Genomic DNA, 24308 nt, shown 5'->3' on the forward strand with positions numbered 1-24308 from the left:
TATTAAAAAAAAAAGTCCCAACGACATGACCGCACGAGGGTACAAGAATGGACCAATGCTCGTCAGTGGCGGATTCAAGATGGGATCAAGGAGGGGGCTAAGTAATAGACATGTTAATTAATAATGAAGATTTAATGATAATTTATGCTTGATACTACAGTAATTTAAGGAGGAATTAAGGCTCACAGGGGCTGCAGCCCCCCCCCCCCCCCCCCAGCCCCCCGTGGATCCGCCAATGATGCTCGTAATAACATGAGACTACAGGGTGTTGACTATAAACTACCACTAGTAATAGCGACGAATTGATCAATTCCGCTGTCATGCACTGCAAATTCCCATACGGCCACGTTTACAGAATCAATACACCCACTCTCATATACTAGAATAAAATAAATACAGTAAAATGGTCACTGCTGTACCGGAATCCAAACTGAAGATTTTCAGTGAAACAAATCCCTATCTTTTAGCCCACAAAATCACCCCCCCCCCCCCCCCCCCCCCCCCCCCCCTTTTTCCCTGCCGACGGGAACACTAAATAGTAGTAGTGAAAAGGCCAAAATAGATAATTAAATTCCATCCATTCTCCATTTAAGAAAGAAAATAAATTGCATCCAATTTTTACATGACATGACAAAGTAGTAAAAAGGCTAAAATCTCTTGAAAGCAAATGCTCTGTTCGCTTGGCTGATAAGCCATTACTAAAAGTACTGTTGACTAATTTATCATGAAAAAAATACTATTTATTGAAAAAAATATATATCTCGCAGACCAAGCGAACCGGAAGAAAGGATGTCGGGGGAGAATTTCGGGGTTGCGTGCTAAGCGCCATTGTTAATCCAAAAGAAAAGAAAAGACTCGAACGCTCTCTCACTCCCGCTCCCCCAATCTCTCCCTACCCCGCGCCTGCACGGTGCACGCCTCCCTCCCCTCCCCTCCCGTCGCCTTTCGCCGCCGTCTTTTGCTCTAACGCTTCGCCTTTCGATCCCCTTTCAGACTTTCTTTTAGCATCATCCCTAGTCCTCGTTGATTGCTCCGAGTTCTTCGCCTGGTTTTGGGGCAAGGTGAGCTGCTCCTTTCGTTATTCCTCTGGGAAATTTTCCGCTTGCTTCCCCTTTTCCTTCTCGGTCTGGTCAGGCATTCTGACTGCTGACGGCTCACCTTTTCGCAGGCCAAGAAAAGATGGCGATTTCATTCCCTGCCCGTCTCCAATCTCACTCCCCACCAAATTTCTGATTTTTCCGCCGCCGCAAACCTCCGCTCCTGTGCCACACCGCCATTCCATTCCTAAGCTGGGCGCTGAAGAAAGGAAGGAAGCGAGGCCGGCTGTTTCGCTGAAACCCCGCCGCCTTTTTTTTTCTGGACCAAGGTCCGGTCGAAGAATCGTAGCAGATTTCGGGAGGGAGGAACGGCGGCGGCCGGTCGATATGATTCATCTGCTGTTCCTCGTGCTGTTCGCGGAGGGCGCGGTGGCGCTGCTCCTCATGGTGAAGGTCGGCCCGCTGCGGGAGCTGGCGATGCGCGGCGTGGACCAGGTGAAGACGGGCAAGGGCCCGGCCACCGTCAAGACGCTGGCGTGCACGCTCTCTGTCATCCTCATGTCCAACGTCGCCAGCATCCTCAAGATCCAGAATAGGGGGCTCAAGCTCGGCACCGTCAGCCCCATGGACCAGGTGCTCTGGAGGACGCACCTCCTCGAGGCATCCCTCATCGGTGAGCATTCCGACTCCGTCCGTCCTTGGTTATTCCTAACTCGCGGCATAATGTCAGTAGCTTAGTTCATTTGTAATTGGCAAGTAGTTTTTTTAGAAGATTAATGGACTAGTGGTATGGATGCTTTGACGCAGTAGTGATTGGCTGATTGTTGCTTAAGTGCGGGGGTGGTAGACAAGGTAGAAACCTAACACCCAATGTTTCTGGATTCAGTTGCCAATTTAGAGCTCATTCTCGAAGGGCAGAAATTGCAGGCTCTGTGATCCACATTTTGGATTGGACCCAAGGTCTTGCCGAGTCTGAAATCTAGATTACTAGAGTCTTACTTTACCATTAAGGATTGGTGCTTTTATTAAACACTGTTTAGTAGTAGCAGTAGACAGTGGGCACCTCCTTTGTTTACCTGGAGAGTCAACTGTTCAAGAATAGTAGGTTATAATAGTCTATTAGAATATTATAAGAACTCCCATTGGGTTGCATTGCAATGATTGTTGTTTCTTGCTCCCATTGTAGTAATAATTTTTTATCTTCGGTCATTGTTCTGTTTTGTTGGAATTTTGACAATAGTCATTTTAGCTGAAAATGAAAGTAAGCTATCCTTACCCTCCAAAGGAAAATATGTTATCCAGTGGCAAAGTTGTTTTGCTTTAGTGCAATACATCAAGTAGCATCTTTGTACAAGTTCTTGGTATGGATGACTTCCTGCTTACTGTCAGTTCCAAGTTTTCTAGGGTGTCTGATAAAGATTTAAGACTTCAAATGTTGTCTTTGAAATAGCAGGCTAGAATAAGGACATGAGTTTGTATGTAGAATATAGGAAGGGTACTGTCTTACTCTGTAATGTTAAGGAGATACCCGATAAGGTGAGTTCTCAATGTAACGTTTTGTCCCCCAAACCAAATCTACACCCTTTGTAATTACTTAGTACTGTTTGCTTTGATGGATAAGTCTCATGTGTGGCTGGTCTTTGTGGGGCTGTGATGCTCACATGGTCCTTGTGGCTGTTTTTCTGTTTTTAGGACAGCATCTTAGACTAGAGGACAGCATCTTAGACTAGAGGACAACATCTTAGAGGACAGCATCTTAGCTAGGACAGCATATTAGCATCTTAGACTAGCATCTTAGACTAGCATCTTGGCATATGCTTGGCTGGCTAGCAGCCTATAAATATGTAACCCCAACCCCTCAGGTTGGTATGGCATTTGTGTGAGCTTGTGTGAGAAATAGACAAGAAAATTGCCCCAACTCCTAGTGTCATCCTCTCTCGATGAGAGTAAGAATTCTCCTACTACCAAGAGTGAGAATTCAGCGACTAACATGCTTTAGTTAGTGATCTCAGTTAAGTACCTTTATGGCACGCTTGGGTTAGTAATCTCAGTTATAACTTACTCTTTAAGATTTATGATGCGCAAGCTAAAAAAAGTGTGGCGTTTGGGGGGAATTAATAGAGAAGCTTCAGTATTGGTTTTGAGAATCTGTTTCATACGTGACAATTTAGGATCTGCTAAAATAATACAAAAGAGAAATTAGGTATAGTAATTGTAGTAGTAATAATAACAGCAAAAGGGGACTGATAGCTTAGGTCATGGTTTGGACACGTGGATTGTCGATTTCCATGCACTTATATCCAAAGCTGGTTGGTGACTTAATATTATTTTGATATATTTGTATTTGTATGTATTGCGAATGCTAAGGCATGGAATAAATTTCTACCTGTTTATGGGGATACTGTGCTTATTTAGCTACCGATCCGGAGTAAGGAGGTTAATTTTGTAACGAACTGTTTTTTCCTCTCTTAAATACAAAGATACGCAACTCTCCTTCGTGTTTGAGAAAAAAAAATAGAGTTGATATTGGTCTATGTAGTTGTGAAGTTGTAGATCCACAGGGTACAAGTGTACAATTGTAAAGGTAGATTGTCTGCATGTTCAGATATTAATTCACAAATTGCACTTATGACCAATGCTCCAGCACACAAGCGGGTCCATGGCAATAAAGTGACTGACAGCATGGTTTAAGCAGAATACTCTCTGACTTTTTTGAAGCTGTTGGTTCAATATAGGCTATGTTGGCTTGAGCTACTTGCTGTTTGTACAATAATAGCATAGTAACCTGTGAGAGTGAGCTGCAACTGCTGCTGCAGAGAATGGCTCCCGAACAGACCCATAGTCTTCTCTTTCTTTACTTTTCTTTTTTTAACTTTTCGTTTATCATAGAGAGATCATACCTAAAATGGCAAAAGTAGGCCTTAGAGGATATTGGAAGTTACCATTGAACCTATACTTTGATGGGGATATCGAACATATACATTTTTAGCCCTACACAATGTTGTTTTCCCTTTCTGAAAAGTAACGTATAATCTCTTTAATAATTAAATGTGGCATTTTGTTTCTCATACATCTTCTTTCTCCTTGTAGGATACACACTATTCCTTTCAATCTAGCCTTCTCTTTCTTTTTTCCTTTTTAACTTTTCGTTTATCAGAGAGAGATTCCTACAAAAAATGGTAAAAGTAGGTCTCAGAGGATATTTGAAGTTCCCATTGGACCTGTACTTTGATGTGGATGTCGAACACATGCATTTTAGCCCAGCACAATGCTGTTTTCCCTTTCAGAAAAGTAACGTATAATCTCTTAAATAATTAAATCTGGCATGGTGTTCTCATACATTTCCTTTCTCCTTGTAGGATACACGCTATTCCTTGCATTTGTAATCGACCGGTTGCACCACTACCTCCGAAAGCTGATGATACTGAGGAAAACATCCAGCACATCCAGAGAGGAAGTTGAGAAACTTCAGATGGAGAACCGGTCCCTCCGCGAAAAGGAGGAGAAATCCTCCAGCGAAACAAAGAAGCTTCAGCGAGAGATTGCGAAGCTGAATGAGAGCATGAAGAAGCTGAAATCTGAGACCGAAGAGCACGAGAGGAAGGCATCGGTAGCAGAGGCCCATGTCAACGCGCTGCAGAAGCAGTCGGAGGAGCTGCTCCTGGAGTACGACCGGTTGCTGGAAGACAACCAGATTCTGCAGACTCAGCTACTTAGCAGAGGCTAAGCTAGGAGCTTGGTACATGCAGCTTCAGTTGTTTTTTAGCAAGACTCTTACCAGATGGCGCCAGATAGCCAAGACTTGCCCGGTTCTGAATGATTACATGCCGCGGTTCTAAATTTCGGCCTGTCCATGTGATTCTTGGTGTCCATGTTGTTCCTAAATTATGATTTGTTGATGTATGGATGCAGTGTGTATTTTAGAGTTTCTGATTCTTCCTTTTTGGATGGATGGAGGCACATGATGTAAGAGCTAGGAACGATGGGACGTACTTGAGGAATTTCGTTGGTAGTGAAGCCAACCAGAACGTGCTTGAAAAAAATGGAGTGGCATGTTAGGCAGGTCGTGATTTGAGAACGAAGAGGAGCTGTGTCCTGGGATTGAAGCGTGCATGAACCAAACTGGCCTGAAAAAACGATTGAACTTTTGAATTTAGGTTAAGTCAATCGTCGTACTTCTGATTTTTTGAATTGGATGGACGGCCACTGCTCTGGCCTCCACAGAATTTTGCCCATACGCAACACCCCTATTCTCCTTTTTGTAGTGCACAAAGGGGTCGAAACTGTTGAAGGAAAAAAAAAAAGCTTCACCAGCTTCTAGTTTATTTTGAGAGGAAAAAAAGGAGATCAAAATGGATATAGTGCCCAAAGGAGCCGGAACCATCCAGAGCACCACCGAATAGGGAAGTCACTGTTATGGCTTCGTGCCAAGGGGAACAATGCAGTCAACATCAGCTCTCCTTTCAAGTGAAAGGAAAACACACACAAGATTTGCTCACATGAACAATTACAGTTCGCTATATGCGTCCTGATACTGCAATTGTCAGCTGCTGATCAGGTGGTCCAACGCCAAGAATGCATCTTTTGCAAGGCATTTACAGGAGCTCCTGCTCAACCAAAAAATCTGAGTTAAAAAAAAAACTTAAGCTGCTGCAGAACAGTAACTTAGTTACAGGCCGTGACAATCAACACTGACTACTGCTAAGGCCGAGTCATATGAACTGCTTCAAGAACTCAGTCGCCACTAGCCGGCCACGAGTGTTTACTGACAGCTTCAACTCACTGATCTCCTTGTCGATATCCTGGAGTTCATGTAAGCAGAATGACGTGAGTGCGGATATGTGTGCCAACATACAGTGTTTGAATATATCAACCTAAGGTAAAAGCGACAAACTCAAGGACATGCTTATGCTTAAGCATGTCAACTTACCTCCATAAATTGCACGATGAAATCTATGAGCTTGTGTTTATGCATGTCCTCACAATGGTAGTTTGTTATTAGGAAACTGATATCATAGCCCTGAAACATAAGGCATAATTAGCCACCAGTTTAGTCGTAAACAATTTGGATTTCTGAAGGGATGAGCAGTTTGGATATCATAGCCCTGAAACATAAGGATTAATTAGCCCCGTTCGCTGGTCTGAAACTTGGCTGAAACTGGCTGAAAAACACTGTTTCCGGCTGAATTGTTGGGAGAGAAAAACACTGTTCCGGCTGAAAAAAGAAGCCGAACAAGCCATTTTTAAGACAAGCGAACGGGGCCGAACAAGCCATTTTTAAGCCATGTTGATAAAACTGATCTCTACGTGGGAATACAAGAAGATAGGAAGAGAGAAAAAACTAGTACAACAAAGGTCAGAAAAAATATGGTCTATCATCCAGTTGTCCACAATGAATGTATCCCTGTGCCTTACAGATAGTTCATGTTTACTGGGACCTACTGGAGACATAAAACACTACTCAAGGTAATCAGTCTAAGTTGGAAACTGTAATACCTGAACTGGCTTTCTCCTCAACACTTGGAATGCCTCTGCCCTCATTGACAAAAACCTAAGGAACTTCTTGGCAAGAATGTTCTCCAATTCATCTGCCTGCTTAACCTGTCAGATCACAGTAGCGTCCAAATAATATGTCAAATGTATAGCAGCACTGATACCCCAATAACCATTGAAACATCCGACAAAGTTCTCCACAGTACCTTCATGCTTATACGTATAGAGTTGATTGAAGTCTCTATCAAGCATTTTTCTGCTTCATTGCGGCATATCAGTACCTGTAGATAAATGTAGGAGTGTGAGTCACAATTCTCAAAATATTAACAAAACTTATAAATCTCTTCCAAATAAGCATAAGAGATCATGCAAGTTACATCTACAAGCAAACAGATAATTAATTGGTTTGGCAACAACAACCAACATATCTTGAGTGGTATCTTGGTAAAAAAATTGTTCCAACCAACATCGATGACCCTTTTTTTTCCAAAAAACCATAAATCGCTGAAAATTCCATGGCAGGTCAAAAGAAGATCCAGCATTGAGTAAAGGGGGTACCTAGTGCAGAGAGCTCCCGCTCTGTGCGGGGTCTGGGGAAGGGTGTCAGTGGCAAGCCTTACCTTCGCCTGTGCAATGCGAGGAGACCACGACTCGAACCCGGGACCTTCCGGTCACAGGCGGTAAGACTCTACCGCTTGCGCTAGGCCCGCCCTTCAAGATCCAGCATTGAGTAATCAATCTTAAATTTACTTAGGCATGTTAACTATGAAACAGAGCTGCTCGGGATTCTTAGCACAGTATCATAAGAGCGCACTTGTTCCAACTAAGAATGGCAGCACTGCAATCATTAGTTCTCCATTTTTTGCCTAGTTGGGTTTAGTTAGCCCATACATATTAGAACTCATGGTTTCCAAAAAGAAAATGAAGGTCAATAATGAAGGATTGTATACTGAATTTAAGATACTGTCAAAGAAGTCTCCCTCACCGGATTCAGCAGAAGTTCAGGGCTTGTCCTGTGAATACGAATAAAAATGAAGATGGATTAGTAAGGGCAAAAAGATATATTTGCATGAGCCTTTAGGAAATTCATAAGCAAAAAAGAATTGTGTTATTATTCATAGGAGTCGACATGGAATGGGGTATGAATTATTAAGCTTACGCACAGTTCGTGGTTACAGAGAAAAAATAAAGACAGGGACATCATCTCAAAGAAGCTGACAATAGGCATGCTTTTCTTTTAGCTTTTGCAAACATAGCATGTCAAGGTTCATGGAGGCAAAACATCAACTCAAATCAAAGTGCATCAGAGCCGAGAAATGCAACAAAGATGAAAAAGAAAGAGAAGCATTTTTCGTAATGTAACATGGCACCGGCAATAGTTTCCAGCATGGAATCCTGGTACTCAAACTGTCTACCATTGCACTAACAATAACAACTGATTGGAGTCTCTGGTCGTAATCAAATCGCACGCGCCAAAAAACAGGAGCACTGAACAATCATTATTGCCTGCTTGCAGCATGACTTACTTGAGCTCCACCTCTGGTTTGTTGTGCCTCTCGACTTCTTGGCAAGGGAAATTCTGATACCAAAACAAAAGGACAAACCATCCAAGTTAGGCTCGTCGGCTCGTGATGAACTGGGAACAGCAGCTGGAGGAGGAGCCTCGAGCTGAAGCGAAAAAAAGGAATACGTGGAGGCACATGGCCGCCTCCAAAGTGTTCCGGATGCAGGTGAGGTACAACCGCAGCGTATTGGCCTGCAAGAAGAGACGCTCATTAGCATTTTGCGATGTCGATGTCTAGCACACGCCGAAATGAAGCGCAGAACAGCCGATCCCGACGCGTACAGCCAGGGGCGCACCCAGTAAAGGACATGGATACACCCGATGAATTTTGCAAGAAATCGAAGCTATAGCAGGCGTAATACTACAATGATGAGATCAGATCCGCATATCCAAATAACAAAATAGCTTAAAGTTAGGGTTTGGGTGCTCCGTTCCGCGCAGAAGGGAGGGGAGGGGGTTGGGCATACCTGGTGAGTGCTCATCGCCGGCGAAGGGCCCCAGGAAGACCTGGCGCCGGACGTATGGCGGCCGCGGCGGTGGCCCAGTCGTCGCCGAGAGAGAGAGAGCGAGAGAGAGAGAGAGAGCGCACGTGGGAGCCAACGGGAGAAGCAGCAGGGCGTGACCCGTTTTCCTGGGCCATTTTCTTGGGCCGTTCTTTTTATTTTACACATTTTTTTTTCGAAATCACAATAGCCATAGCCTGCACACACTGATTGACTCGGGGTGTTTGATGCAGAGAAAGATCGTTCCGGTCACATCCAATGTTCCGATACTAAGACAGACTAAATAGTAGTTAATTATAAAACTAATTATATAGATAAAGATTAATTTATGAGACGAATCTATTAAGTCTAATTAATTTATCATTAGCATATATTACTGTAGCATTATATTGTCAAATTATGAACTAATTAGGTTTAATATATTTGTCTCGTAAATTAGTTTTCATCTGCATAATTAGTTTTGTAATCAATCGCCCTATTCCTTTGAACTTATCAGCACTACTTTTCAGTCATAGAATAATGTTTTTCTCTCACAACAAATCAGCATCAGCATCCGCATCTATCATAGATGATCTATGTTTAATACTCCGTCCAGGTTGGTAAAGGAAGTCGTTTTGGACAAGACTTGAGTCAAACATTGAGAATATAAATCATGAATAACTTTTAAGATGTTGAATTTGAAAATATGAAAACCATATGAATAGATTTGTCTTGAAAAATACTTTCATAAAAATATACTAAGCCAAAGCATCTTGCCACTACTTAACCCGATCGTTCTACAAAAATTATCGAACATGGCTTCGTCGACCCATTTTTAGACTTACGAGAATCGACTAAATTTCAAATGGTTTTGCATCGAATTCCATTTCCAAGCTACTTGATACACTAGCTAGCGAACCCCGTCCTCGACCGCACGTATTTCATCGTCGTCTATGAAGTTTGTGCTACAACTTTTACTAACATTCCACATGCATTCCATAGCATTTTCGACCAATAAAAATTCATTTGGAAACTTAAGTGATACAACATGGCATGAAATGTAACACTTGTTTCTTGTTTCAGATGAATGTTTCAAGTGTCGTATATTGATTTACACCCTATATTACACACATTGACACACAAATATAATGCTCATGCAGTGTTTTAGCAAAAACTGTACAACGTAACACCGAGGGTGTTATATGGCTCACATTGCCTTGACCTCAGAATTGCTGAAGCAGATTATTCTAGAGCAAAGGTAAGACACTTTAGAAATTCCTCCCATTAAGAAATTAATCGCCGAAGGGTGTGGTCCTCACTTTAGTATTGATGAGCAAGGAGTAGTGAGATATAAGGATAGATTGGTGGTTCCATCAAATGAGAAGCTAAAAAGGAATATTTTGAATGAAGCTCATCATTCAAAATTGTCTATCCATCCTGGCAGCAACAAGATATACCATGATTTGCGCCACTTGTACTGGTGGTCCAACATGAAGCAGGATATCACCCAATACGTCGTGGAGTGCGACACTTGTGGGAGAGTTAAAGTAGATCATATGCGTACTCTGGTATATTTGCAGCCCTTGTCCATTCCTATTTGGAAGTGGGAAGATATCTCCATGGACTTTGTGGTGGGTTTACCCCGCACATCCAAGGGTTATGATTCTATTTGGGTCATTGTCATCCGTCTCACAAAGTCTGCTCATTTTATCCCGGTGGACACTAAATATACATCAAAGAAGTATGCTAAGATATATTTTGATCGAATTGTGACCCTACACGGAGTTTCTCTTACTATCATCTCTGATAGAGGGACAGTTTTTGTCTCTCATTTCTAGGAGCAACTGTCGCACTGTCTTGGTACTCGCCTACTTAGAAGCTCAGCATATAATCCACAAACTGATGGTCAAACTGAAAGGATGAACCAGATGCTCGAGGATATGTTGAGAGCTTGTGCCACTTCTTTTCTAAGAAGTGGGATGGATACCTGAAGTTAGCTGAATTTTCTTACAATAATAACTACCAAGAGAGCATTCGCACAACACCATTTGAAGCTCTATATGGAAAGAAATATAGGACGCCACTTAACTGGGTTGAAGTAGAAGATCGTGGATATTTTGGGCCTGATTTCATCAAAGAGGCTCGAGAGCAAGTCATTATTATTTAGAGTCATTTGAAGGTAGCTCAGAGCCGACAGAAAACCTATACGGACAAGCAAAGAAGGCCCTTGCAGTTTGTAGTTGAGGATTATGTGTATCTCAAGGTGTCTCCCATTAGAGAGGTGCATCGGTTTGGTATCCATAGCAGCTAGCTCCCCGATACGTGGGACCTTACAAAATTTTAAAGCAGTGTGGCCCAGTTGCTTACCGTCTCCAGCTTCCTGATATTTTATCGATAGTACACGATGTGTTTCATGTCTCATAGTTGAAGAAATGTTTACGGGTACCTAATGAAGCTGTAGAAATTGAAGGACTTTCACTCCAGCCTAATTTGACTTATATTGAGCACCCTGTCAAAATCCTGGATGAAAAGGAAAGAGTAACAAGGAACAATGTGGTGAAGTTCTACAAGGTGTAGTGGCAAAACCACTCTGAGGATGAGGCCACGTGGGAACAAGAGAGCTATATCTTAAAGCATTACCCCCACCTTCTCTCTGGTTCTGATAGGTAGTTGCTACGTTGAAATGTATTTCCTATCTCCTTTCTCACACTAGGCCCATGAAATCTCAGGTCGAGATTTTATTTTAGGAGGGTAGATTTGTAACACCCTCAGTGTTACACTATATAATCTTTTGTTAAAACACTATATGAGCATCATACTTATGTGTAAATGTATGAAATATAATGTGTAAATAAATTCTTATGACTTGAAATGTTTATCAGAAACGCGAAACGAATGTTATATTTTATGTCGCGTTATATCGCTTAGAGTTTTAAACGAATTTTTCTTGAACAAAAATACTATAGAACGCATACCTAGCACTTTAATAAAGTTTGTAGTACAAATTTCGTAGGTGGCGATGAAATACTTGTGGTCGAGAATGAGATTCGCTAGATAGATTACTTAATAGCTTAGAAATCGAAGTTGACGCGAATCCAAACAAAAACTTAGTCATTTTCTTAAGTCAGAAAATGTGTAGACGAAGCTAAGTTTGGGAATTTTTATAGGAGAACTGGTTTAAGTAGTAGCATGGTTTTAGGGTTCATTTTAGTAACTTGACATCCCATCTCAAGCGTTAAATAGTTGGTTTAGCAATTGGATCATCGGGTTGGATATTTAAGCAGCTTTAAAAAGTGTGCAAGTCATGTTTTTGAATGGTGCCAGCGCCTGGGCGCGGTCAACCTGCCCGGTGCTCGGTGTTGCCGCGCCAGCCATCGATGCCCATGCACATGCATGCCCGCATGCGTGGCTCCATGCTACTAGCCATGGCCTCCTGCTACCGCGCCGCTCTGCCCGTCGTCGCGTCCGCCTGGGCTTTCTGCTCGCCATCGTCGTCGCCGTCAATGTCGCATCGAGCTGCGTCCATGGTCATTGCTGCCGCTGATCTTCACAGTTGCACATGTGTGGGCTTGCCCTACCTGCCTTTGCCATCATGTCCGCGCTCATGCATCGCCATGCTGCTGCCTCCCCGGACCGGCATTAGTCACTGCGGCGCGCAGTGCAGAGCCACCGTCGTCTTACGGGTCGTGACGCTGTGGTCGCACATCGCTGTGCTGGACTCATACACGCACATGGAGCCTTCATAGTAGCGCTGCCATCCTTCCCCAATTAGTGGCTGCACCATGCCAAGCTCCCCGTCACGTCGCCTTGAATGCCGTCGTGCCGGCCGTCCGAGCCGTGCCAAGGCAAACCCGTAGAGTTGGCCCATCTCCATAATTATGCACGTCTGGAGGTCGAGTTGGAGTCTAGCTTCACACCAAGCTTGCCACTATTGTAGTTGTATGGTGTCAGTGTAACACCCCAGGTGTTTGCCACCAGTTAAGCAATGGGTTTGAGCTAAAACATGGTATATTAAGTGATGATGAAGATGTCAAGGTCAAACCTATAGAAACGAGCCCCAACCTAAACTTGGATATTGCACCTTTGCTCGCCTATAGACCCCTTTTTAAGATATATGCTTGGGTGGTGTTATTAGAATATCTTCGTGTGTCTCACATCAATAACCATCTATATTGATCCATGGAAAAGTTTCGTGAAGTTTGGAATCAAGAAGTCACATGAAATGACGAGTTATGTTGTTGCTTGAATTATTTTATAAAGTGAAGGGAATTCTCGATCATCAACCAAATCTTGCAACCATGCCCAAATGACTCTAGATGAACTCTACAACAAAAGTCATGAAAGGTTCATGTTGGGCAAATGCCACGAAAACGCTCCAATGGATCAAAAAGGATAATTTAAGCTTCATCGTGATCCTACTTTGGTCAAAGTAGAATAGTAGGTTCTATACTAGTTTTGAGGTTGGACCTTAAATGAAAGTTGTATTCCATATCATGTAGAACAAACTTTGTTTTTGGACCAAGAGCTAGATCAACTTGGAAATAAGTCAAACAGAGGCTCGAAGTTGGAACCTGCTGCTGATTTCAACACTTAGAAATATTCTAAGTCTGAAATTCATCGACATCGGCATTGACGTCTCGCGTTCTCCAAATCTCGTTAAGTAACTTGACTTGACCCCAAAATAAAAGTTGGAGCATACATCGAGAAGAAGACCATGCAAAAGGATGGCACTCGTTGGACCTTTTTATGACCCTCAATTTTAGAGTTTGCTAATTGCCATCAATGCATTGACAATGCCACTTTGGAGATTAATTACCCACTGTTATGTTGCTCAAATGACTAGAGTGCCTTAATGAAAAATGTAGAGCAGCTCGCGGGCTTCAAACTATGTTTTGGGCCCGAGGTCTAAATCGGCCCAGATCTGGCCCAAATCTGGCGTCCACCTCGCCCACTCCGGCGCACGCCACGTGCTCGATGAATTGTCTCCGTGTCAGCCAAGCACCGGAGCGCGCTCCCACCATTGCCGCGTGGCCGCAGCTTGCCGACGCGTGTCCTACCCCAGTGCCACGCGCTGCTGCATGCCCTACTACTCCTTAACCGAGTGCCAGAGCTGTCCCGCTCCTTCTCACTCTCTCGCTCGCGCTCTGGCCGCACCAGAGCGGAGCCGCCATGGCCGCCGCCGCCAAGCTCCCGTGCCACCGCTGCTCCCTCGCTTACAGCCCTCCTGCGCCTGCACCGAGCGTCGCTACGCATCCGTCGCATCACGACGCCCCTCCTGCGCCCCTTTTTCGGTCACCGCGGCCGCCGGAGCACCGTCGCCGCCAGTTCCGGCGGGCTCAAGCCACCGGCTTCTGTGGCCGCGCCACCACAGGCCGCGTCGGGCCAAGCTGGGCAGCCCAGCGTGTGCGCACGGACCCCTTGGTGCTTCCCCATCACTCCCCCGCCGACGACGTACCTTATCCGGCCGCAACAGCAAGCTCCGGCCATCCTCTGCTCTGTTTTTCCGACCAGGGACTTCGCGCAAGAATTTGAAGAAAGGGAGGGTCTTATCTGCAATGTCATAGACTCATGTGAATAGTGCCGTAAGGACTGGTTTGTAATTATTTTGTAGAAACTTTGGAAATTCATAGTAAATCGTAGAAAATTCGTAAAATAGTAAATGAGGACTTTTTGGAATCCTTGTGAAATTTTCTATGCAGTGGATCTATAATATGGCATGTTTTAGTTTAAATATTTTGCGGTAAAAATAGATTTGTGCAGTAAGGTTGTAATGCTAGTTGAATTTGTTATTTTTCATAACTGTAGATCTAGGGCTCCAAATGAAGTGAAATTTTTGTGGCATGCTACTCATGTGATAGTTGATGTGTGGTAAAAATTTCATGAGTATTGGATGAAGTATGAGTGAGTTATTAGTTTATCTTGCTCTCACATGAATTCTTGCTTTAGCAACTTGTCTTTTTCATAGAGGTTGCTATACATATTCAAATGGAGTGAAATTTGTACAGTAGACTATTGAGAGGATATGTGAGTCACTGTAATTTTTGTAGAAGTTATTGTGCACTTTTGGTATATGTTCATTAAGTCACCTTGTTATCTAAAATAAATTAAGAAATGCATTAAAAGAATTTATTTGGTCATGGACACTAGGTTTTCTGGTGTTCTTTAGTCATGTGTGAAATGTTGGTAAAGTTGGTTTTGCCCAATTATGTATTTGCAACATAAGTTAATAATTATTTTCTTGCCGATGTGGTTTATGGACAGATCTGGAAACTTAGCAAAGTTCTTCATGATAATGTGCTTTGTTGTGAAACTTGTTTATACAAAAGTTGTAGATAATTTATGTATCTAGCTTATATTAAAATTTGGTGTCATTTGGCCAACTAGTTTAAGAGTTACAGCTGTTTAAAGTTGGGTTTCAGAAATGGCTGTTTTCTATCAATTGTGGACCAGTTTCTGTAAATGGATATATTTGACTTAGTTAACTTGAGAATCATGCTAAGATGATTAAAGATGAATTGTAGAAAATTTCATAAGCTTTCCATAATGTCTTCTTTCAAGTCATTTGGATTTGTGTAACTCCAGTTATAGCTAAATCTTGTAGCTGCTGTTTGCATGTCCAGAAATTGGTAGATTCCAATTATAGTGCTTGCTTGTATATTGTTAAGTGTGACGTATGCCTTGAATGATGACTGAGTTAGAGCACTTGAGATCTTGGGAAACTTGTGTCATGCTTGGTGTTGTTGTCTTCTTTGCCATCTTAGCATGATAGATTGTGTGATGTTTAAGTTAAGCATCGCAAAGTACTTAAGTGTGTTAGTGTAAACTATGCTTGTCTTGCTTGCTATTTTGTGATGTGTCTCATGGTACTATTCTTCATATTTATGCACTTGCATATTGCATCTCATCTAGGTACGCTAGATGAACCACGTGAAGGACGTGATGTTGGAGCCAAACCCGAAGACGATGTTTGATGGATCTGTCCTAAAGATGGAAGGACTAAGCGAGTGCTAGGATCTAAGATGTCACCAGGATGGTGCAAGCTAACTGAACTGACTTGTGTCGAATCCCAGGCAAGCCCCGGAGTATTTTTCTCCCGGTTTGCAATTATTTAATTAAATGCTTTACTTTAATTGATGCATTACGTTCAGGAGTTGTTTGCAACCGTTGCTGCATTATACCTTGTTTACCTTTGTTATACTATATCCTTGTTACCCGGGTATCCGCAGTCGAGTCAATGCTTAGCTGGCTTAGACCGGTAGAAGTCGGGTGATTTCCTGTCACCTGCGAGCTATAGGTGGTTACCTGGATCTGCTTGGATGACTATGAAGTCATGGTATAACTAAGTGTTAAATAAAATTGAGATCGGACGGAGACTTGCAGAGTTTTGGACTGTAGTGCTTTCCATCTGTGTCGATTAAGGACCGACCGTTGTTGGGCCTCGAGTCATGTTGAACGCATGCCTTACATTTAGCTGGCCGGATAAAGTACCTTCCGACCGCGAAGCTGGGAGATTTTTCGGGCCGAGTAGATTGCCCGCAACGCACTGTACCGGAGCAGGTGTGGTAGGACATGGGGGCGGGATGATAAGACCAAAGTGCAGTCGGTCGGCCCCTGGGTACATGTGGTTCCTGGCAAACTCGAGATTCCTGGAAAGTTGACTCGGTGATCAATATCTCACTTTAGCGGGTGAGTGAGGTTTGTGTAAGGAACAAATCACCAGCTGGTTAGGAATCGATTCGAATCGCCATCGCTCTTGGACAGTGAGCACTTGACTCGAGTTACTGCATCGTAGTAATTATTATGGAACAATGATGGTTATCTGGATGGTATGGGATATGCTAAATCTAAATTGGTAACTGGATGTTATTGGTTAATCAAGTGATTGCTATAGTACAGGTGCTTACCTAGATGGATAGGCCATAATAAAGATGATGCAAAGTACTTAAAATGGTTTCTTCATGATAGCTTATGCTTTTCGCAAACAAGTCAGCTAGCCCACTAAAGAAAGCTTTGCATGATCCTTGGTGTCATTTGTTTTGGTTTCCGACAGGTAAGTCTGGCTGAGTACATTCGAGTACTCAGGGTTTATCCCACCTTGTTGCAGGTGATGTTCTCGACCTGTTGATGATGGTGGCTAAACACCGGTGGGCTCAGTGATTCTATACTTACTTCTCCTCTATATGCTTTTGTCGGATGATGTCACTATGCTAGCAATATATTTGGAACTTATATTAATGTAATCATTTGAAAGCTATGTTGTTTCCACTAAGCAGTTTTGAAACCCCAAACTTGTACTATTATTTGTTAACCCCTTTGTAATATTATTTCCGCTGCAACCCGATGTATGTGATGTGTATTTGCTTAATCACGTGATCTTGGTTGTGATGTTGATTTACCGAGGTCTTTCGGGACACTCGGCGGACTACCGGGTTTATATGAGTGAAAGTATGGGTGTGTCAACGTGTTGCGGGGACAACCGTACTTGATCTTGTATAAATTGGGCGGTTCTGTCACAGTCAGGGCTTCAATTGTACTTTTCCCCCGCTGTCGACCCCTTAAGTCCAAACACCGTCGTCCATCGAATTAGCTTGGCGTAGTCCACCTCTTTCCAATTAACTGTGCACCCAACTAGCCCTATTAGTTAGCCAGCGATTGGAGTCATCCCAGTGAGCTTCCATCCTACAGTGAGGTAATGTGGAGCATTCTCCTCGTGGCAGTCCGCCATGGCCGTCGAGGCAGGTGCTCGGTCAGGGCGGCGTTTTGTGCTCCATTGTTTCAATTGAGCGGTTCCCTTGTGTCGTGTTGACTTGGTTGCCTTGTCCGTGTAACAGTTTCGCCGACAGAGCAGCAGGTCACCGGGGACATCGTCGCTGCGCTTGCTGTGAACTAGAGTGACCCCACGTGCATGGCCAGTAGCCTTGCCATGCCTCGTGACTTCATCCAAGCTGTTCTACGTGTCTCTGGTAAGGCCCTACTACAACTAGGGTAGCTGGTTGAGTCAGTTTGGGCCAAGGCTCACCGAAGCGTGTGGCCACCACCGACGGGCATGATGTTGCTGCTGTGTCCATGGCCGGTTTGATTGGGAGTAGAACCGGTACATCTAGGACCTCTAGGATGTTACCAGTACACTAGGCATGGAGTCTAGGTAGTGATGGTAGTGTTGGGCAAGGTGATTTGGGCCGGCGCTGTAACACCCCGGTGTTATGCCAGCATTTAGGCACTGCAAATCATGCATATCATGCATCATCAAGCATCCTAATCATACATGTCTAATCATGTAAATAACAACTGAAACACTGCTTCGAAACATATGAAACATGTTGTGAAACCTAAGTGTTGCATACACTTGTTAGAGTTGTTTTGCCCTGATTTTGCTTGCTAGGTTAGGACTTGTTTGGTTATGCTTGTGAATCATCTAGGATTATTTAGTTTAATTTTTGGAGCAAGGTTTGTATTCAAATTAATTCAAAATTTTGCTTCAAAAATAATTTCCCAAAAATTAGGGTTTTGAGTTAAACATCGACTTTGATTTTATAATTCAAAATCTAGAAAGAATTTGGCTTTGGTCATAAAATCAAAGTTGTAGATATTGAAAAATGGAACAAATTTCATTTTTGCACCAATTTGTGAAAATGCTTTTAAATGGCTCAAAAATGGGAATTTAATTCTGTTTAATTGAGAAATAAAAAGAAAAGAATTTCATTTCGCTTAACAGGCCGCCGCTCAGCTTCCCGGCCCACGGCCGAAGTCGGCCTGGCCCGCGTCCCCGCCTGCCGTGCGCCTCGCCAGCCCAGCGCGCCAGCCCACCTCGCGCGCTGGCCCACGCGCCACGCCATCCCGCGCGCGTCTCGCCTCGGCCTAGCCCCGCGCCGTTCCCCTGCTCGCCGCTCGCACACGCGCCGACCGTGGCAGAGCACGCCCGCCGCGTGGCGGCCATGCGCCGTCGACGCCGCCGCGCATCGCAGCCGGCCTGTGCCCGCGCCCATGCTCCCGCCTACTTCTGCTGAAGCCGGTGCGCTCGCTTGCTCTCTTCCGCGCTGCCTCTCCTCTCCGCAAGCACCGAGCTCACTCACTCTCCCCTTCGCCGCGCCACCGCACCCGCCGGCCAAATTCACCGCGCCTTCTCCACCGTGGCTAGCAATTGCGCGCCAGTAGTTCTGCGTCGCTCTCTGGCACGTAGTGCTCGTGCTTGTACCGACTGATCGAGCTCAGGTAGTGCCTTCTAGCGCCTCGCCACCGTCGGCCATGGCGCCGCCGTGCTCGGCCGCCGTGGAAGGCCCCCTTCCTCCTCTTCTCCACCCTGCCTAGCTACCTTCCCGCCTTCGCTAGCTTCTCGCGAACCGCATGCGCCCGCTAGCTCGCCCTGTCATGGCTGGCAATGGCCACCGGTCTCGTTGGCCGAGCCGCGCCGCCGCAGCGTCACAGCGCCGGCGTGGCCTTCGCCTCGGCCGAGCCAGGCCGAGAGGCCATGGGCCGACGCCCTGCCGGGCCGCCTTCCCCTTCCCTTCGCTCGGGCCGCGCAGGCTAAGTGTGGCCATGGGCCAGCTGGTTCCAGCGGGCTGGCCCAGTAGCAATAGGAGTATTCGGTTTCAATTTTTCTTTATTATTTGAAAATAGAAATGGTTTGGAAAATGTTTGGGTACTCAAATTTGCTCCAAAACTGTTGAAATAAATTTTTCTAGGTTCCTTATCATCAGATCTACTTGGGAAAATTATTGCATGTCATTTTTGAGATACTTTTCTGTAGAACTTTATTTAATCATGGATATTGCTGATAACTTGAAAAATATATAGAAAAACCTATAGGCTTTAGAAAAATATGATTCTAAGTTTGTTGATCTTCTTATGTAATGTACTTCCTAGGAAAAATATGTTTCATGCATGTGCTGTGGGAAAATTTTGAGGTGTAGTTCAAGTACCTTTAATGGCTGATTTTTGTTATTTTAACTAGAGAGCAAACTTTGTATAAAACATGCATGTGATAATTTTTGTACAGTCATTGTATGCTATGAAGAACATAGGAAAAATACTAACTCTGTTGTTTGACACTTTTCACAGTACAAAGTATTTTCATGTACATAATCATGCCATAGCTTGTTATTTTTGTGTAGGCTAATCCACTCATTCAAATACCATAAAAATCTGATAGTAGACTACTTAGGGTAGTAATGTGCTATGGTAATTTTCTAAGATTTTTCTAAGCAAGAAAAATAGAGGTTGCTATTCAAACCTATTATTAATTAGGGTTTAAGTAAGTGTTGCTTTAAGTGTGATTAAGAAACTAGGGAAGCTTTGGTGTATCTTTGAAGCATTTAATAAGATGTGTTGACTTAACATATTAGTAGTAGAAGAGAATACAGTAGATGACATGTGCTTATAGTATATTTTCTTGGATGATGTTGACTACCTTGCATTCAAGCATATCCCTTGTATTCATCTCATCCGATGCACCGATTGCATAAGCACTTACGCACACTGTATCATACAGGATCGCAAACCGAGAACCCAGTCGTCATACCCGAGGAGCCCGAGGAGCAGTTCGAGGTGCAGCCGCAGGAAGTGCCCAAAGCCGACGAGGAGGACGTTGAGGAACTTCCGGAGTGCCCCGATCACCGCCCGAGCTCCTTCAAGAGAGGCAAGCCCCGGAGCATTTTCTCCTGGTTTACAAATTATTAATTCAATGCTTTACTTTAATTGATGCATTATGTTCAGGAGTTATTTGCAACCGTTGCTGTATTATACCTTGTTTACTTTTGTTATACTATATGCTTGTTACCCTGGTATCCGCAGTCGAGTCAATGCTTAGCTGGCTTAGACCGGTAGAAGTCGGGTGATTTCCTATCACCTGCGAGCTATAGGTGGTTACCTGGATCTACTTGGATGGCTATGAAGTCATAGTATAACTAAGTGTTAAATGAAGTTGAGATCGGACGGAGACTTACAGAGTTTTGGACTGTAGTGCTTTCTGTCTGTGTCGATTAAGGACCGACCGTTGTTGGGCCTCGAGTCATGTTAAACGCATGCCTTACATTTAGCTGGCCGGATAAAGTACCTTCCGACCACGAAGCTGGGAGATTATTCAGGCCGAGTAGATTGCCCGTAGCGCACTGTACCGGAGCAGGTGTGGTAGGACACGGGGGTGAGATGATAAGACCAAAGTGCAGTCGGTCGGCCCCCGGGTACATGTGGTTCCTAGCAAACTCGAGATTCCTGGATAGTTGACTCGGTGATCAATATCTCACTTTAGCGGGTGAGTGAGGTTTGTGTAAGGAATAAATCACCAGCTGGTTAGGAATCGATTCGAATCGCCATCGCTTCTGGATAGTGAGCACTTGACTTGAGTTACTTTATCGTAGTAAATGTTTATGGAACACTTGGACAGTTATAGTGAATATGACAGTATAGAAGTTGTTTAATGATCATTGGTTATCATTATCTGCTTAATCACGTGTTTGCTCTAGTATAGGTGCAAATCTAGTCGACAGGGTAATAACAATTAACTTGGCAATAATGCTTTTAAAAAGGGTCTTGAAATGCTAAAAATGCTCCTTTTTGCAACCGAGTCAGCTACCCTACTATAAAGCCCTTCATAATTCTTGGTGTCACTTATTTTCGGTTATGTCGGGTAAGTCTAGCTGAGTACCTTCTCGTACTCAGGGTTTTATTCCCACTTGTTGCACATGGGCAGATGTATTACGGCTACTGTATCAACTGCCTTTATCCTGCGATGGGTGATGCTTAGGACCATGGGCATGGTCATTCCTTACGTCTCGTTTGATGCTTTTTTTGGAAATGATCATTCGTTGGCACTGTATTTAAACTCCGTGTGAGTGTGGTTTGAACAAATGGCTTCCGCTACTTTTATTCAAACTTATTTTGTAATAACTATGTTTAAACTCTGATGTATCTGAGATGCAAACTTTTATGTAATATGTGATGGTGACCGCTAAACTTATTACGATCTTAGCTGGAATGGAAGTTGGTTTGAAATCCTTCGTGATTTTACGGACTACCGGGTTATACGGGCTTAAGTTTGCTAAATCGTCTGCTCTGGCGGATGATTTTCTTACTTAATTTCATTTAATTAGTCGGTTCTGTTACAGGCGCCGGTGTTGCTGTGGCCAGATCCCGCCGTGGCGCATGGCCACACCTACATGCTGCATAGTGTTAGTGCTTGAGACCTCGATCGATTGCGCTTCACTCGTAGAGTGCTAGGGAGGTGTTGGTTGAGGCCGAGGAGGCCCGTGCTCATCGACGTTTGGTCGAAGATGTCGTGGCCTCTGTTGAGTGCCGGCTAGGGACTTTGTAACATGAATTCAAAGTGAACCAGGGGGTTAAGTGCGAGTGTCAGTGAGAGAGGGGAATAGTGGAAAGGACTGCGAGTTCATTTAGTTGAAAGTCGGGGCCTCTTTTGCATAAAAGTCGGTGCGCGTGGGTCTTCCATTCGTGGGCCGAGCCACGTTGGGCCACGGCGGCGCGTCGCGTGCACACGCGTGCTGTGCCAGAGTGGGCCGAGCCGCTCGCGCTCTGGGCCACGTGGTAGATTAGGTTTTCTATTTTCTAGTGAGATTATGAATGTTTATTCAATTTAGTTTTGAGTTGAACTTTGAAAAATAATAGTAAAATCAATAGATGTCCTAAAATGGTGAAACAAAATTTGTTAGGTTCACAAAAATGCTACCTATTTGTTGGTGTAGTTAGTTTACAGTTAGCTTTGATAATGATAGGGTCATAAATTCAAATTAGAAAGCTTAGTATTATGTAGTTTAATATTTTTAGGATTTTTTTGTGGCAAATTGATGGTAGCTTTAGGCATGAAATTTTTATTGTAGGTTAATTAGATTATTATGTACGCACTATAATTTTTGTAGCCCTAGAGTAGGTGGATAAATAGAGTAGCTAGTACTCCTTGTTTTAGCATATGTAGAGTAAATCGGTATTGAGAGTAAGAATACCTTTAGTTGTTAAGATAGTATATGTCATGCTTCATACTTGTTAATGGTAACTTAGCACCTTAGTCGGTAGACTCGCTTAGTAGTTTGCAAGATGTATTTTTATTTTAAGAGTTGCTATTGTCGTATTACTATGTATTGCATCATCATTTCATGCATGTAGATCATGAGTTGATAGAGTTCGTGCCTGCGGACGAACAGGACTACAAAGAGATTATTGAGGAGTACGAGGAGGAGATCCTCATGCAGGAGGGAGCCATGAAGCCTTTTGGTGCTGACTTTGTTGACCCGCCGCCTGTCCAAGGCAAGCCTCGATGCATAACCCATATTTTTAATGATCACTGAATATATATATGATGTGCATTTACGTTACAGGCATTTTATGGAAACTATATGCAAAAATATATCTACCTATGAGTCCTACTAGTATAGGTCGAGTAGCTGCTATGCTTAGGATTTCGGTAGCGTGAGTAACCTGCCGTTACTCACAATATGTGATAATTATGATCACTCTTGATAAAGTGGTGGAAAGGAAAAATAGTGATCAGACAGAGATATGGTTTGGGAACTGGTGGGTGTAAGAGATCGTGCCCTACGGCCAATAGGGCATAGCTTGGTTATACTCTTTCCCTGTCTATGTTGGTTAAGGACCGGCCGTTGCATTAGACGCTAAGCAAGTCACAGACTTATTATCCTGAGCACATACTTGGGTACGGCTTGTCTAAACTCTAGCACCGTAGTAAGAACTGAAAGATGAAAGGTGATGAAATGGAACTGATTGCTCAACTCTTGCTTGAAAGTAGAATAAGTGTTTACATAGAATGGCTAGATAATCAATTAATCATAGCTACTAATAATAACATAAATAAGGACTCACTATTAGTATTGCTTTCTACAAAAAGGAAACCAGCAAAGCATAAAGCTTTACATATTCCTTGGAGTCGGGAAATTATTCCCACTAGTCGGATAAGTCTTGCGAGTACATTGTGTACTCAGAGTTTATTTACCCCTGTTGCAGGTAATGCTTGAGGAGTATCGTTGTGTGAAGGATTCTTCTGGTGGGCACAGACGGATCCTTGTTCATTGTTGTTAGATGTTTATTTTTAATTTTGCTGTTTAATATTCCGCACTCTGACTTTGGAAATGTTATAATGTAATATTTAAGAACACCAGATGTATATAATGGATTAAGTATTGTAACTCATTCTTATTATTGGATCCTTGGGAAAAAGGTGGATCTTACGGGTTCTCCCTTGGGGTGTGTCCGACGAATACCGCCTGCTATAACTTGCTTTCGGGGTGCTTAGTATCTGGTGGAAGACGAGTGCATCCATAAATGTGTTATTTCTAGTGGTTCTGCCACACCAATGCCTTAGTGGCCACCGTCGGATTGACATGGCGCTCGCTCCGCCCCTCGTTCTACCAACCGCGCTCGTTCTACCAAGCGTATAGGCCTAGGTCAAAACTCTGATGCTATGGAAGAGGCTGGCACGCCTCGATGTGACCCATGGCCATGACGGGTCATACCTGGGGATTCACATCAAGAACAGTGTCGGACGCACCGGTGTTGTTCTGTCTAACCCTCATACGGACGTTGACAGACGCGTCAGCTCACCACGATGTCCGTCGGGACGGAGTGGAGCGCCATGACCGGCAGATGACGCCTGCGCATGGCGCCAGTGATGAACAGGGCCGCGACATGGAGCCATTCTGTTGACATCTACAGGATGAGCGGGACCCGCATAAAGGAGAAGAAGGACCCGGCGACCTTGGAAGCCTT

At 43.8% G+C, this 24308-nt stretch overlaps 2 protein-coding genes across 4 annotated transcripts; one reads left to right on the plus strand and one right to left on the minus strand.

The window, feature by feature from the left end:
• The first annotated feature begins 829 nt into the window (after positions 1-829).
• LOC136537584 (uncharacterized) lies at positions 830-5090 on the plus strand. The gene is made up of 3 exons (XM_066529513.1): positions 830-1061; positions 1169-1710; positions 4397-5090. The coding sequence occupies exons 2-3, from the start codon at positions 1425-1427 to the stop codon at positions 4762-4764; spliced, it is 654 nt and encodes a 217-aa protein (XP_066385610.1). The 5' UTR covers positions 830-1061; positions 1169-1424; the 3' UTR covers positions 4765-5090.
• Positions 5091-5394: 304 nt separating this feature from the next.
• Positions 5395-8730, minus strand: LOC136537585 (actin-related protein 2/3 complex subunit 4-like). Of its 3 annotated transcripts, XM_066529516.1 has the most exons (10): positions 8562-8730; positions 8221-8286; positions 8057-8109; positions 7516-7543; positions 7151-7241; positions 6737-6786; positions 6534-6638; positions 5968-6057; positions 5734-5839; positions 5395-5644 (listed from the first exon to the last, which is right to left on the minus strand). In XM_066529516.1, the coding sequence occupies exons 1-9, from the start codon at positions 8574-8576 to the stop codon at positions 5750-5752; spliced, it is 588 nt and encodes a 195-aa protein (XP_066385613.1). In that variant the 5' UTR covers positions 8577-8730; the 3' UTR covers positions 5395-5644; positions 5734-5749. The 3 variants fall into 3 exon arrangements, with proteins under 3 accessions (XP_066385613.1, XP_066385612.1, XP_066385614.1); XM_066529515.1 differs by having other exon boundaries at positions 5395-5839; XM_066529517.1 differs by lacking the exon at positions 7151-7241 and having other exon boundaries at positions 5395-5839; positions 6737-6811; positions 8562-8728.
• Between the last annotated feature and the right edge of the window lie 15578 nt (positions 8731-24308).

This window comes from Miscanthus floridulus, chromosome 2 (genome assembly GCF_019320115.1).
Source record: "Miscanthus floridulus cultivar M001 chromosome 2, ASM1932011v1, whole genome shotgun sequence".
Classification (NCBI taxonomy): Eukaryota; Viridiplantae; Streptophyta; class Magnoliopsida; order Poales; family Poaceae; genus Miscanthus; species Miscanthus floridulus.